This window comes from Cynocephalus volans, chromosome 4 (assembly GCF_027409185.1).
Source record: "Cynocephalus volans isolate mCynVol1 chromosome 4, mCynVol1.pri, whole genome shotgun sequence".
Lineage (NCBI taxonomy): Eukaryota > Metazoa > Chordata > Mammalia > Dermoptera > Cynocephalidae > Cynocephalus > Cynocephalus volans.
Genome location: NC_084463.1, coordinates 160,092,822 through 160,108,399, shown reverse-complemented (window position 1 = coordinate 160,108,399; position 15,578 = coordinate 160,092,822). Strand labels below are relative to the sequence as shown.

Below are 15,578 nucleotides of genomic sequence, written 5' to 3'. Positions count from 1 at the left end.
CGAAGCACCGCTCGGCCTCGGGACTTCCCCCGCGCCGCCGAGGGCCTGTCCCGCGGGCGCCTCCTCCCGGCCGGGCGGCGGGGCCTCCCCGGCCTGGCCCCACCCTCGGGCCCGGCCCCGCCCCCGCCCCCGCGGCCTCCGAGCCACCGTGCCCGCCCCGCGCCGCCCCGAGCCGGCTCCGCAGCTCGCGCCCGCCCGCCCGCCGGCCCGCCCGGCGCCGGGCCATGGCGCTGCTGCGGGACGTGTCACTGCAGGATCCGCGGGACCGCTTCGAGCTGCTGCAGCGCGTGGGGGCCGGGACCTATGGCGACGTCTACAAGGTGCGCCGCACGGCAAGATGGGCGGGAGAGCCGGGAGGAGGGTGCTCGCTCGGCGCCCTGCCGGGATCCAGCCCCTGGCCCCCAGCCCCGCCCCCTCCTCATCCCGCGTCGCCCCCTCCGCCCCTGCAGGCCCGTGACACGGTCACGTCCGAACTGGCCGCCGTGAAGATAGTCAAGCTAGACCCAGGTGAGGGCCCGGGCCGGGGACTCTGCGCAGGAGGGAGGGCAGCGCGCTGGCGGGCGCGGCGTGAGGGGCCGAGACTTGACATTTCTGAGACCCCCCAAGAGGCAGGCCCCAGGAGGTACCATCGCCTGGCACCTGTCTGGCCCAGAGGGAGGCACTCTGTGCCCATTTTGCAGATGGGAGCACTGAGTCAGCGCGACCCCTATGCGCACCCCCACATGATGCGTTGTGCTCCCCAGGGGACGACATCAGCTCTCTCCAGCAGGAAATCACCATTCTGCGTGAGTGTCGCCATCCCAATGTGGTGGCTTACATTGGCAGCTACCTCAGGTGAGGCTGCTTTATTCTCCAGCCCCCAGACAGCCCCCATGTGACCTGCTGTGTCCCCACTCAGCTCTCTGTCCCCCCAGGAATGACCGCTTGTGGATCTGCATGGAGTTCTGTGGAGGGGGGTCCTTGCAGGAAATTTACCACGGTGAGGGCCAGAGCCTCAGGCCCCAGAGGACTACAATCTTTCCTCCCATCCCCACCCCAACACGGGGGTGGGGGGCAGTAGGGGAGAGTCCAAGCCCTGGACTTGGGCTCTCCTCCCAACTGGCTGTGTGACCTTGAGAGAAATGCTGCCCTTCTTTGGACTCAGTATCCCAGACTACGCTAACAAGGGATGTGGCCAACACAAGGTGGCCTGGGAGGGTCGGCATATCCCCCAGTCCCCCGTGCCAGCCCTCACCCTTTCCATTTCAGCCATAGGACCCCTGGAGGAACGGCAGATTGCCTATGTCTGCCGAGAGGCACTGAAGGTAGCTGGGCCCCTGAGGCTCTCACATCCTCCAATCCCCAGGAGCTGTGGGCTGAGAGCCCAGCTGACAAGTGTGGGGGCGGGGAGGTGCATGGAGTGCCTCAGGTAGAGCTGGCCAGAGGGGCTGTGGGGTCTGGGGGAAGGGGGGAAGGGGCCCCAGCCCCGTTGCAGGAAGCAGCCCATTTCCCTCTTGGCTCAGTCACTTCCTGTTTGGGGAGAGGGGAGGAGGAAGTGGCTTGGGTGGGGGACCCCAGTTCTGAGAGGGGGTTCAGGAGAGATGGGGTAGTGCTGCATAGCTGTTCCCAGGGACTTCTCTTTGTCCCCAGGGGCTCCACCACTTGCATTCTCAGGGGAAGATCCACAGAGACATTAAGGTAGGGGTCTGGCCAGGGGCATCGAGGGAGGGTGGAGGAGCCTCTTGGGGACACCAGATGGGATTCTCTCTCCTCCATTCCCACAGGGAGCCAACCTTCTCCTCACTCTCCAGGGAGATGTCAAGTTGGGTCAGTACCCGGGGATGCATTCAGAGTGAGGGTTCTGTGGGTGCTCTGGAAGTCTTAGCGAGAATCTGGACTCGAGTGCTGGGTGTCCTTGGGCAAGTCACTTTACCACTTAAGTCAGTTTTCCCATTGAGAAAATGGCACAGTGCTCCTTTCCTGCTAGCGGCTGGATGAGGTTGGGTCTATGTGGAGTCTGACATGGGATCAGGCACTCGGTCAGGGATAGAGGGTGGTGGACCCCTCTCAGGAGAGGGACCTGGCCCTACTTTGGGCCTGTGGCAGCTGTGGTTGAACCTGGGCTGTCAGCCCATCTGAGCCCTGCCAGGTGCATCCTGAACCCTTGGGTGGGGTGGTGAGTAGCAGCCAGAGGGCTGATGAGAGTAGCTGTTTCTCCCTGCAGCTGACTTTGGGGTGTCAGGCGAGCTGACGGCGTCTGTGGCCAAGAGGAGGTCTTTCATTGGTTCTCCGTACTGGTGAGGCTACACCTTGGGCAGAGGGAGCAGGGGCCACAGGTGCGACACCCGCCTATCCCATCTGTGACTCCACCTCTAGGATGGCTCCGGAGGTGGCTGCTGTGGAGCGCAAAGGTGGCTACAACGAGCTATGTGACATCTGGGCCCTGGGCATCACCGCCATTGAGCTGGGCGAACTGCAGCCCCCTCTATTCCACCTGCACCCCATGAGGTCAGCCCTACACTTGCCCCTTGCCTGACCCTTGCCCCTGCTGACCTTTGACCCCTGACCTTGCGCCCTCCACAGGGCCCTGATGCTCATGTCAAAGAGCAGCTTCCAGCCACCCAAGCTGAGAGACAAGACTTGCTGGTGAGGGCCCACATCCCCCTGCTGGTACCTCCTTTTCAGCCAGGCCGCATGCCAGAGGAGCCTTCTACCGACTCCCAGGGTGCAGCCTCGAGAGCTCTGCCCTCTCCGGGCCTTTCCATGGTCATCTGAGGGAGGGGCCTGGTGCCCACCTCTGGGCCAAGGACCCGGTGTGGACGGGGAAGAAGGGCAGACGGTTGGTGACGGGGGAGCTGCCATGTTGCGACAGTAGCGCAAGTATTGCTCAGGCCAGCTGCCCTCGGCCTCAGGCTGGCTTCTTCCTGGGTGGGCCCAGCAGACTCCTCTGGAGTGTGGCAGGGGGCAGCTGGCAGGATGCTCTGTGTGAGAGCTAACCTGGGTCTGGGCGTGGGGGGCTTTTGTGCCCACTAGGACCCAGAACTTCCACCATTTCCTCAAGTTGGCCCTCACCAAGAACCCCAAGAAGAGGCCGACAGCGGAGAAGCTTCTGCAGGTGGGAGGCAGGGGCAGGGCAGCGGGGACAGTGCTCCCAAACAGGGGCCTGGAGGACAGGGACCAACCCGATCTCCCCTCAATCCTCCAGCACCCATTCACAACCCAGCCACTCCCTCGGGCCCTCCTCACGCAGCTCTTGGACAAAGCCAGTGACCCCCACCTGGGAACCCCCTCCCCTGAAGACTGTGAGCTGGAGGTAAGTGAGGGGGGCTGGGAAACGGGTCTTGGCCTGGCCTGATTGGAAGGAGTCCAAAGGTGGTGTAGGTTAAGGTCCCTCTCACTTACGGAATTCCAGCACCCTTCAGTGGAGCTGCCCTCCGGTTGAGTCCACCCAGTAGGAATCTTTCCTGAGCTGGGTCTAACACTCCCTTGATAGGTTCCCCAGCCCTTGCGCCAGGCTGACCATGACCATGACTAAGCCTCTGTTTTCTGTGTGACCTTTGGCAAGTTACTTGACCTCTCTATGCTGGTTTTCTCATCTGTGAGATGAGGGTGCCATTTCATCTCCCAATAATCTCTGAGGGTTGTTGTGAAAACAAAACATGGTGGTATACGTAGAGCACATGGAACGGTACCAGGTGTGAGGTGAGTGCCAGGTATGTGCTCACCATTTCTCTTCTTTCTTAGACTTATGACATGTTTCCAGACACCATTCATTCCCGGGGTCAGCACGGCCCGGCCGAGAGGACCCCCTCAGAGATCCAGTGTGAGTCTGCAGGAGGGGCTGTGTGTGCACAGATTTAGCGTGAGTGCGGGGGTCGATCCTGAGACTCTGGTTCCCTAACCCTTGTACTCTGGGCCCCCCAGTTCACCAGGTGAAGTTTGGTGCCCCACGCAGGAAGGAAACGGACCCGCTAAATGAGCCGGTGAGGCTGTGTGGGGAGGGCGGGGGCGGGGTGGGGTTGCTGGCGCTGATGGAGGCTGAGCATCTCAAAGCAAGGGAGCTTTGGAGCAGGGGCTGCCTGGGCCTTGGGCCTCAGGACCTGAAGGGCTAGGGGCTCCTTCCTGGGCCACGGAAAGGTGGCAGGATGACCACGCCTTTCTAAAAACTGGGCCTGTCACATGCCTGAGCTCCCAGCCCACCCCACCCAGTTCAGCCACATTTCTCTGCCTCAGTTCACCTGTCACCGACTCTCTGATTCACTGTTTCTGCTCTTGCTGTGTCTCTGTCACCGTATCTCTTTTTGCTCCCAGTCTCAGCGTCTCCCTGTGCCTTGCTTTCTTGCTGTCTGTCTGTTCCTCTCTCTCGTGATCTCTTGGCTTCCTTGCCCCTCACTGTCTTTCTCTGTTTCTCACAAGTGTCTTGCCTATTACTGTCTCACTTTCTATCTGTGTGTCTGTCTTCTCTCTTCTGCAACCTTATGATTGTCTGCTCATGTTGCCCCTCTCTCTCTCTGCTTCTCCCCCGGTCTCTCTGCCTCGGTTTCTCCCAGTGGGAGGAAGAGTGGACACTGCTGGGAAAGGAGGAGCTGAGTGGGTAAGTGAGGGCGAGGGAAGCTACAGGGAGGGGTAGGGGCAGCAGAGAGGCTGACCTCTGACCCCTTTCCCTCCCTGCCCAGGAGCCTGCTGCAGTCGGTCCAGGAGGCCCTGGAGGAACGGTGAGGGTTGGGCCTGGGGAGGGGCAGGGCTGGCTAGGCCTGGGAGCCAGTCCTATCTTATACTGCTTTTCCTTCTGGTTTGTCCTGCACAGGAGCCTGACCATCCGGCCAGCTTCGGAACTCCAGGTGCGAAGCGGAGGGAAGCTGGAGCTAGGGCAGGGAGACTAGAGCTGAGATGGGGAGACTGCTGCAGAGGGTGCAGTTGGGGTGGGTACAGGGTGACCTGCTCACAGGTGGGCTGGGCCCCCAACCCTCCTGCCAGGAGCTGGACTTCCCAGATGATGCCATGGGAACCATTAAGCGGGCCCCCTTCGGGCTGCCCCCCTCTGAGCCTCCTGCTGAGGACCCTCGATCCAGCCCCCCAGGTGAGTTCTGGGCTTTGGAGGCCAGGACACAGGCCCAGGGTGAGGCTGGGGCTGGAATCACAGCGGGTCTGTGCCTGCAGGAACTCTGCCCCCACATCTCCCAGGCCTTGACAGCCCCCGACTTCTGCCCACCACCTGGGCCACCATGAAGCAGCGGGAGGATCCTGAGGTAAGGGTTGCGACAGAGGGAGTGGGCAGAAGGGTGGCTGTGGATATCACCTCGACCCTGACTCCTTCCTTCCCTCCCAGAGATTGTCCTGTCACGGGCTCCCCCCAACCCCCAAGGTGCACGTAAGTGTTTGCCCCACAGCCCCACGGCCCCACCACCCGCTGCTCCTGCACTCCCTCCCCAGACTCTCGCTTCCTCCACAGATGGGCGCCTGCTTCTCTAAGGTCTTCAACGGCTGCCCTCTGCGGATCCATGCTGCTGTCACCTGGATTCACCCTATTACTCGAGGTGCGCTAGGGGCAGGGAGGAAGCAGGAGCCTGGAAATCCTCCTGCTTGGGCCAGGGGGTGTCACTGGACTCTGACCCCGTACCCAAACCTGCAGACCAGTTCCTGGTGGTGGGGGCCGAGGAAGGCATCTACACACTCAACCTGCACGAGCTGCATGAGGACACACTGGAGAAGGTGAGACCCAGCTGCTGTGTAGGGTAGAGGGCCGGGGCCTGGGCTCCTGGGCCCCTGTCCATCTGCCTCTCTCGCCTCCAGCTGATTTCACACCGCTGTTCCTGGCTCTACTGCGTGAACAATGTGCTGCTGTCGCTCTCAGGTACAGGTGGGCAGGCAGGGAGGTTGGGCCTGCAGCACCCCCAGCCCCTGCAGCACTGTGCCCAGCAGTGCTCTGAGCCTCCATCTCTCTCTCCCTGTCAGGGAAATCCACGCACATCTGGGCCCATGACCTCCCAGGCCTGTTTGAGCAGCGGAGACTGCAGCAACAGGTTCCCCTCTCCATCCCCACCAACCGCCTCACCCAGCGCATCATCCCCAGGTCAGGGACCCTGCGTGTGCAGGGAGGGGGACCAGAGGGGCAAAGCAGGGTTAGAATGTGCCTTGCCCAGTACTGGGATTGTTGTGATCTTAGACATGTCACTTTACGTCTTTGAGTCCCAGTTTCCTTCTTAGTCAACAGCCTCCCCTCCCGCTTCCCTCCAGGCTTGTTGGGAAGCAAGGACGTAGTGGATGAGCTTTGCAAATTGTGGGAACTGTGGTTGTTAGAATGTGGGCCTTAGTTTGATGTTAAGCAAACATTTACTGAGCACTTATGTTATGCTGGGCCCTACGCTGGGCTTGGGGACATAATGAGCCAAATAGTCCTTGCTCTCAGGAGAAAAGGGAGATGCCAACCCATGAACAGTCAGTAGCACCTGGTGCTGGACTGAACTAGAAGGAGAGCAGGGAGAGGCTGGGGGGCTTCAGAGGGTCCAGGCGAGCCCATGAAGTGTGAAGGAGTGTCAGGGGTTCCAGGCAGGGGCAGAGTGAAGGCATGTGGGGGTGGGGCAGAGCAGCCTGGTGGTCTGGAGAGCTCTGCGTGTGTGGCCCGAGGGGGGAGGTGCGGTAGCCCGAGAGGAAGGTGCACATGTGGCAGAGCCCTTCCTTGGATGTCAGGCCCAAGATTTGGGCTTTGTCCAACTGCAGCAGCACCGTGAGCACTCTGAAAGGACCCCTCTGTGTGTCGATCAGCCCTCCTCCTGTTGTAGGGGATACAGTTCACCCGTTAAGCTTAAAAGGGAATTTAACGGCTCATGTAAATGAAAGCTTGGGAGTGGGGTTAGCTTCAGGCCCAGCTGGATCCAGGCTTACGTGGCACCAGCAGGAGCCATTCTGCATCCCTGGGTTCTGCTTCCTCTCGTCTTCGTTCTCATGCGGGCTCTCTTGTCAAGTGATGGCTGCCTGCCGTTCCAGGCCAGCATGCCACCAGCTGACAATTCAGTACAACTCGTTCCTGTTTCTACTTCTGTTCCCGGACTTGAGCAATATTTAGGAAGTAGAATTGACAGCATTTGGGGACTGGTTGTAGTGAGGGTGAGGGACCAAGAGGGATCAGCGGGCCTCTGGTGGAGCAGATTGTGGAAAGATAATGAGGTCAGCTTAGTCTGTTTTATGAGGTGCTCAGGGGATGTCCGAGAGGAGAGGCATTCATTCAGTCATTCAACAAATATCTGCCTGGCACCTCCCGTGTGCCAGGGAGTGTTCTGGGGCTTGAGATACATCCACAAACTAAGGAGACCCTGCCCCATATCTTCTTGTCACTTTCTTGTGGGGGCAACAGATAGTAGTCAATGTAACTGCAGTGGTGTGTCAAGGGGGGAGTGTTCCATGCAGAAAGGCACCATAGGGTGGGGTGTGGATTGCAGTTTTTTGTTTTTGTTTTTCTTTAAAAGATGACCAGTAAGGGGATCTTAACCCTTGGCTTGGTGTTGTCAGCACCACGCTCTCCCAAGTGAGCCACAGGCTGGCCCTTGGATTGCAGTTTTAAACAGGGTGGTCAGGAAAGGCCTCGCTGAGAAAGTGCTGCTTGAGCAAAGACTTAGAGGAGGCGAAAGAGCAAGCCCTGTGAATATCTGACAAAAGGGCATCCTAAGCAGAGAGGATGGCCTGTGTAAAGGCCCCGGGGCAGGCACAGGCCTGGCACGTTCGAGGAAGCCAGTGTGTCCAGAATGTATGGAGTGACAGGGAGAGAATGGACCACAATGAGGTCTTTGCTTTGACTCAAAGCAGCCTGGGGGCCACTGCAGAGAAGTGACACAGACTGAGGTCTTCATGAGCTGTTGTGTTGACAGAGTGAAGGGGGTGAGCGTGGAAGCGGGGAGACCCGTCAGGAGGCTGTCACAGTAAGCAGGTGGAGGTCATGGTGGCTCAGGCTGCAGCAGCAGTGAAGGAGGTGGAAAGTGGTCGGATTCTGGTTGTACTTTGAAGGCGAGCCAGCAGGATTTCCTGATGATCAATGGTGGATGGAAGGGAAAGAGGATTCAAGGCTGACTCCAGGGTTTTTGGCCTAGACAATGGGAAGGATGCAGCTGTCACAAGCTGTGGGTGGAGCAGGTTTTGGGGGAGCTGAGTTCAACTTTGTCGCATTAAGATGCTTATTAGATGTGCAAGTGGGATGTTCATCAGTCCATGGCTGGGTAGGGCTGGAGCTCCCACGAGAGGGGGGCCGGGCTGTGGGCTCAGACGTTGTCATGACCCAATGGGTGGTGGTGGAAGCCTGTGGACCCAGCAGGCAGGGTCAGGGAGGCCAGGCAGTGGCTGCACCAGCTGGGGAGATCGGGAGGGCCGTGCCCTTCCTGCAGCATGCTCACGCCAGGACTGCATCTGGAGCCCTGTGGCCTCAGGGCTTCCTGAGCTCAGTCCCCAAGTGAGTCTGTGCTTTGGCCCAGGACCTGCAGGAAACAGGCCCGTCAGAACCCCGACGAGTCATCGACAGCTTTGGGCCTGTGTCTGGGAAATCTCAGAGTCACAGTGTCCACTTTGAATGGAAAAAACAAGAGAACCAGAATTGTTCAAAGAAAAAAATCAAATACAAAAATATGCCTCTGTCCCATCCAAAGGCCAGTTGGGGAAGAGAGTGGGAGGAACAAGTGCAGAGGGAGGAGCCAGGGCAGAGGGGCAGTGAGGGACAGACAGTGACTTCCTCGGCAGGCCCACATCCTGGCAGAAGGTACAGCCAGGGCCTGGCTTGCTGGGAGGCGGCAGGGCTGCTGACATGTAGCCCTGTTCCCCAGAGGAAGAAGCAGGCTTGGAGGGTTCCCTGGGGGCTTGGAGGACCCCCAGTAACCAAGGCACGGACCCCTGTGATGAGCACCCCTCACCACATCTCCCCAGGCCACAAGGTGTGCCGCCCCCTGGCCACCTGGGCTGTAGCCTCAGCCGCAGAGGCAGGGGGCAGGCATTTGCTGTTTGAGGTCCTTTAACCTCCACGGGCCCTTTGCCATCTGTGAGGTGGGCCATGAGTGCCTGTGCTGCCTGGCGGAGCTGGAACCACGTCAGCTCCCGGCCCCTGCGTGCTCTCTTTTATTCTTTCATTTCTTCATTTATGCACTGCCTTCACCTAAAAAAGATTTTCAGTGACTTGAAATCGGTGTGAAGTAATAGTGTGGGAGGATACAAGCTGCCCTCTGTGAGCGCACACGGTGTGGGGGCTCTGCCGGGGCTTGCCCCACATTCACTCAAAATCCTCTCTGTGACCCCATGAGGTGGGAACCACTGTTATCCCCACTATACAGATAAGGACATCGAGGCACAGAGAGGTTAAGTGACTTGACCAGAGTCACACAGAGCTAGAGGTAATTCTGTGATCCAAAGCCCTGGACTTGACAGGGGCCCTCTGGGCTGTAGAGCCACAAGACCTGCTTCAGACCCTCTGCCCTGCACAGCTGTTGCTCGGGCAGGTTACTGTGCCTCTCTGAGCCTCGGCCTCTCACCTGTACAGCGGAGAGATAGTAGTGCGCACCTCATAGGGCCCTGCAGGGGCCTGGTCCATGGATGACATATATTCTGGTTGTCACCCCTACAGGCGCTTTGCCCTTTCCACCAAGATCCCCGACACCAAAGGCTGCCTGCAGTGTCGTGTGGGTAAGAGCAGGGGCCGGGCAGGGCTGGGCACAGGTGCAAGTGCAGGCCCAGCCCAGTGACCACTGCCTACTTCCCTTGCAGTGCGGAACCCTTACACGGGCAGCACCTTCCTGCTGGCTGCCCTGCCCACCAGCCTGCTCCTGCTACAGTGGTACGAGCCGCTGCAGAAGTTCCTGCTGCTGAAGGTGGGGAGGCCCAGGAACCCTCAAGCGGGGGGGCAGAGGGCTTGGGGGGAGAAATGGAGACCTGAGCATCCCTGCTGCCTCCCAGAACTTCTCCAGCCCCCTGCCCAGCCTGGCTGGGTTGCTGGAGCCGCTGGTGCTGGATGGAAAGGAGCTGCCGCAGGTGTGTGTGGGGGCCGAGGGGCCCGAGGGGCCCGGCTGCCGAGTCCTGTTCCACATCTTGCCCCTGGAGGCTGGCTTGACCCCTGACATCCTCATCCCACCTGGTGAGCAGGAGGGCTGGGCTGCTGAGTATGTGTGGGGGGGTGTGCATCAGAGAGAGAGGGAGGGAGGGAGGGGCCAGGCCCTCAAACTGGGCTCTCAATAGCCTCCAGCTCCATGGAGACCTTGGGGGCCCAAGGGCTACCCGGTGGGGTTCAATGAGTTTCAGCTGGGCTTCTGTAAAAGATTCTATTAAACCGAAGGGCTTGGCAGCTAAGAAACAACTGGTCGTCACTGCTCTGGACCAAGGCAGGGGCTGCAGGGAAGAGCCAAATCTGGCAAGGCAGGCACCGGAGGCCTCCATTCTGAGCAAGGAAGCAGCACGCTGGTGTTGCAACAGCTCAGGGGCAGTAGTGAGTGGCGGTGGGTGAAGGTGAGGGAAGGCACACATGGGCTGAGGCCCTCCTGGGTGCCAGACCCAAGCCAGAATTTTCACACCCAGGATTTCTTTTTTTTTTGGTGGCTGGCCATTGCCGGGATTCAAACCCTTGACCTTGGTGTTACAACACCGAGTTCTAAGCAACTGAGCTAACTGGCCAGCCCAGGATTTCATTCTTGATCCTCACAATGGCCCTTGAAGGTAGGCATCCTCATGCTTGGGTTATAAATGAGGAAACAGGCTCAGAGAAGTATGGTGACTTGTTCCAGGTCACACAGTAACTGGACCAAGAAGCCTGGTTTACCTGACTCTGGAACTGTCCCATGGCCCCCTGGGACGCCACCCCTGCTCCCTGCGAGCCTGAGGATCGGTCATTTGTCCTCTCTGAGCTTCAGTGCCCTGGCCATAGGGTGATAGGTATCCCAACCCCATGGGACTGTTGCAAGGCTGCAGTGTGCTCGTGGCCAAAGCTGCAGTGTGCTGGCTGTAGCATATCCCATGTCCCCTTGGGGCCAGGGTGTACTGGAGGCTCAGCCAGGCAGTGTCTCCCTTCTCTGCCTGCAGAGGGCATCCCGGGCTCGGCCCAGCAGGTGATCCAGGTGGACAGGGACACAGTCTTGGTCAGCTTTGAACGTGAGTGCAGTGCTGGGGGGCAGCGCCATGGGGGGGGCAAGGGGAGCCACCCCGTCCCCACCCACCAGCCCTCTCCCTGTGCAGGCTGCGTGAGGATTGTCAACCTGCAGGGTGAGCCCACGGCCACGCTGGCACCTGAGCTGACCTTTGATTTCCCCATTGAGACTGTGGGTGAGTGAGCCAGAGGTGGGGGATGGGGGCCTGGCAGAGGATGAGGAGCCAGATCCCCCAGCCCCTCTCGGAGCCATCCTGGGGTCAGTGAGGTCAGTGAGGACCTCTGTGGCCTAGATCTGGGCCTGGGTGGGGCTGGGGAGGCAGCCCCCTCAGGGCAGGCGTGGGGCTGATGGCAGCCTGGCCCTCCTAGTGTGTCTGCAGGACAGTGTGCTGGCCTTCTGGAGCCATGGGATGCAGGGCCGTAGCCTGGACACCAACGAGGTAAGTGGGCTTCAGGGACCTGGCTGCTTCCACCCTTTTTGGAGAGGACTCACAGGGGTGGCCTCAATGCCCCTCGTCTTCCCAGGTGACCCAGGAGATCACAGACGAGACAAGGATCTTCCGAGTACTTGGGGCCCACAGGTAGGCAGTGGCACCCCAGCCTCCCCTTCATACATCCCTGAAGCCGGAGAAGGGACAGATGTGCCCAAGTGTCTTCCCGCCTTGCTCACTTCCACTTCTCTCTCCCATCCAGAGACATCATCCTGGAGAGCATTCCCACTGAGAACCCGGGGGCGCACAGCAACCTCTACATTCTCACGGGCCATCAGAGCAGTTACTGAGCACTGGGCCTGGCCAGTGGCAGCCCCCACCCGCCTGCATGCCTTAGCAGAAGGGGCCCTTCCAGATCAGAGGAGACCAGGCTCCAGTTCTGCTGGGCAGAAGGGCAGAACTCATCCTGAGAAGTGTTTTGGGGCTGGGGAGGGGAGGGGAGCCCACCCACGCCTCTGCAATAACTGGACCACAGGAAGCTGCTGTCACCTCCCCTCCCCTGGCGACAGCACAGTGCCTAGTGCCCCGTGGCAGGGGGCCCTGGGCAGGATGTGGGTGGCCACAGCTGATCCATTCCATTTTGTTCCATGTTTCTTTCCACCCGTTCTGCCAGGAGCCCACCCCTGCTCTCTGTCCTGGAGAACATGGTATTTAAAAGAGAGAACTATATTGGTATTAAAGCTGGTTTGTTTTACTCCACTGGTCCCTTTGGGTGGGGGTAGCTGAGCCCACTGCCTCATCTCCCTCCTTCCCTCCCTTTTTGTGGGCTCCATGGAAGGGTGGGGCTGCCCATGTTTTTGGGGAAGCCAGGCAGAAGTGACGGGAGGCCGGTGGCCCCCAGCAACCATCTCAGGTCTACTTTATCTTTTTGGGCTCCCCTGCCGAGAACTAGCCCTCAGCTTTGCAGTTCGTGACTGCATTGTAGTTTGGCACCCCAAAGACTCATGCAGATGAGGAGGGCCTGAACAGAGAGACTCTCATCTGGGACATCCCTGCCCCATGTGGGATCTCACTGGGTGGAAGGGACCAGGAGGGGCCAGTCGATTAGGCTGTTCCGTTCCCAGGGAGGCTGATGCCTGTGGAGATGATAGCTGCCATGACCTGCGCCCCATCCAGGCCTGGGGCTGCCTCCCAGACTCTCACCGACTGCCAAGGTAGCAGTATCCCTGGTCATGCCCAGAACAACGGAATACAGCTGGTCATCAGGTTAGACTGCAGGTTAGTCTTTGGGAAGATTAGACTGGGTCCACTTGACAGACACTCCCAGAGGGCCTCCTTGGTGCCAGGCCCTGGGGTTGCTGCCAAGATATGGGCCAGCTCTTGAGGAGGGGCCGTACCCCTTGCTGGAGCCTGCATCCCAGGGCACATCTGTCCTCCTGAGGCTGATCTTGTGCTTTCCGTTGCTGTCCTCACATGTCCCCTGCTGCCCCAGGTACTGACAGGCTGCTGTTGACCAGAGCCTTTGGGCAGGTGAGGCCAAGGAAGCAGGCTGAGAGCTGGCCTTGAAGGAGGGCTGGGTCTGCAGGCAGGCCCAGGCCTGCAGAGGGCAGGAAGATCTGAGGGAAGAGCTTGAGCAAAGGCCTAGGGATCAGGTCAAGTTTGGCCCCATGACCACCCTTCCAACATCCAAAGCTAGTGTTTGGACAAGAACTTCTCTCCACCTGCTGGGCCGTCGGTAAACACTTGCTAAATGAATGAAGGGTGAGTGGGTGGGTGGTGGGTAGATGGCAGCTCATGTGAGTAGACTCAGTGGCACCTACGAGTGTCACACTGTCCCCCTGTCTGCCCTCCAGCAGAGACCTGGCTGCTCTGACTCTTCCCAGTGACCAGGAAGGTTTCTTGGCTGAAATGGGAAGCCAGATCAGGGGAGGGGCTGCACCTCTTGTGTACCAGGCGTTCACACCCATGTTCCCCTGGAGACCCAAAGGAAAGCAAGAGGCAACTTCCAAATTCTGAAGGTGTGTGCCTGCCTGGATGGCATCTGATGGGCCACATGGGGGGAGTGATAAGGATATACAGTGAATTCCTAACCTTGGGTTTTCCAGATTTCTTGGGGGTATGTTGGGGGTGCAGGCAGGGAGGTGAGCGCCCACTCAGCAGAGGCCCCTGATCCCAGGCACTCTGGGAGGGCTGGCCTCCTCCCACAGAGCAGCAGGCAGCAGACAGCGCCGCCTTCTGGCAGCCTGCCCCAGCCCTCAGATTCTGTCCCAAAAAGGGGCTTGGGTGTGTCAGTGTGATGTGCCAAAGTGGGGTGCCTGTGAAAAGCAAGGGCCTCTGATAAAATGTTTGCTGCCAGCAAAAGCAGGCCACAAGCCAAAGAAAGGCCAAAACGCCAGGGAATGTGCACGGAAAGGCCAAAACTTTAAATTGTATTTATGTATTTTTTAATAGGTAGCTCTTGCCCATGGTATATAATTTTACTAAATACAAAAGAGATATAATGGAAGTCTTCCTCTTACCTGGTCCCCCAGCCACCTAGGTCTCAGTTACTTATGAACCCTTCTAGAAGTATTTATGCATATTTAAGCAATTTGGTATATTTTATTCTTTCCTCTTTTTTATACACGTGGTAACACATTCCACATATTGTCTTCACCTTGCCCTTTTAAAATATATCCTGGAGATCTTTCCATGATCAATGTTCTCCTTTATTTTTTATAACTAGTGGTATTACATTTTATGCGTTTTCCGTAACTAACGTTAATGAACTGTAATTAGATCCCTATTAACAGAAGTTTAAGTCGTTTCTATGACTTTGATATTACAGACAACACTGCAATACATATTCTTATACCAGTGCCCCTATGTATATATTCAAGTGTTTCTATAGGATAAATTCCTGGAACTAGTATTGCTGGGTCACAGGTGGCAGCATTTGTCATGGTGATGTCAAATTGTCCTCCATGGATGGAAATATATGGGATGGGTCAGCCAGCCTCTTTAAGCCATTCTTCCAGATAAGTAGAAGAGACATAGGCACCCCAGGATGTTCGGAGTCCTTCTGGCAGTGATGTTCAAGGGAGAGCCATTACGTGCGCTTCAGGATGGCAGGGGATGTGCCATGTTCCCTGTAGCATGTACAGCACCTGCTCGCTGCCTGGTGCACAGGAGGCGCTCATTCACAAAGGAATGAACGTAATGTGTACAGGAGGCCCTGGAGTGTGGCCCCTTGACTGGGGGAATCACCAATCTTGCAGATCTTTACTTTCCCCGGGTATACCACATCCTCAGCCCACTGCAGGGCTGTTGAGAGGACTGAAAATGCCGTAGTATACATAACGTAACAATAGATGAATCTTAGAGATAAATTAAAACGGTAAATTGCATAAAACTACACACAGTATGATGGAATTTTATAAAGCTTAAAAACAAGCAAAGCTAAATCGTTTGGCAGTACATGTACATGTGTTAAAATTCTGTTAAAAATCAAGGGAAGGGAGCTGGCCGGTTAGTTAATTGGTTAGCTCAGTGTGGTGTTGATAACACGAAGGACAAGGGTCCAGATCCTTGTACTGGCCAGCAGCCAAAAAAGGGGGGGGGAGGAAAAGTATAAAATTCAAGATGGTGGCCCCTCTGAGGGGCATGGGGGATGGGATAAAGAAGGACCACAGAAATTTGTAAAGGTATTGATGATTTCTTGGCTCTCCGGTTCAGTGGTAGGTTCACAGGCGGTCAATTTATGACTCAGTTCCCAACTCACATAAGGGGCTACACATCTTTTTATTTTATTTATTTTTTTGGTGGCTGCCCTGCTAGGGGATCCGAACCCTTGACCTTGGTGTTATCAGCACCCCACTAACCAACGGAGCTAACCAGCCAGCCCTAATTTTATTTATTTTATTTTTTATTTATTTATTTTTTTAAAAAGATGACCGGTAAGGGGATCTCAACCCTTGGCTTGGTGTTGTCAGCACCATGCTCAGCCAGTGAGCAAACCGGCCATCCCTATATAGGATCCGAACCTGTGGCCTTGGTGTTATCAGCACCGCACTCTACCGAGT

The 15,578-nt window shown here is 57.7% G+C and overlaps 1 protein-coding gene across 1 annotated transcript; it reads left to right on the top strand.

Annotated features, from left to right (window-relative positions):
• The first annotated feature begins 224 nt into the window (after positions 1-224).
• Positions 225-12,214, top strand: MAP4K2 (mitogen-activated protein kinase kinase kinase kinase 2). The gene is made up of 32 exons (XM_063092911.1): positions 225-320; positions 450-507; positions 744-834; positions 915-979; positions 1,249-1,304; positions 1,630-1,677; positions 1,764-1,806; positions 2,204-2,276; positions 2,356-2,487; positions 2,563-2,625; positions 3,013-3,094; positions 3,185-3,292; positions 3,724-3,802; positions 3,904-3,962; positions 4,530-4,573; positions 4,656-4,694; positions 4,787-4,820; positions 4,957-5,059; positions 5,140-5,228; positions 5,309-5,350; positions 5,432-5,516; positions 5,612-5,691; positions 5,773-5,833; positions 5,935-6,052; positions 9,578-9,636; positions 9,718-9,821; positions 9,907-10,084; positions 11,023-11,091; positions 11,176-11,262; positions 11,456-11,526; positions 11,612-11,667; positions 11,780-12,214. The coding sequence occupies exons 1-32, from the start codon at positions 225-227 to the stop codon at positions 11,865-11,867; spliced, it is 2,460 nt and encodes an 819-aa protein (XP_062948981.1). The 3' UTR covers positions 11,868-12,214.
• Positions 12,215-15,578: the final 3,364 nt, after the last annotated feature.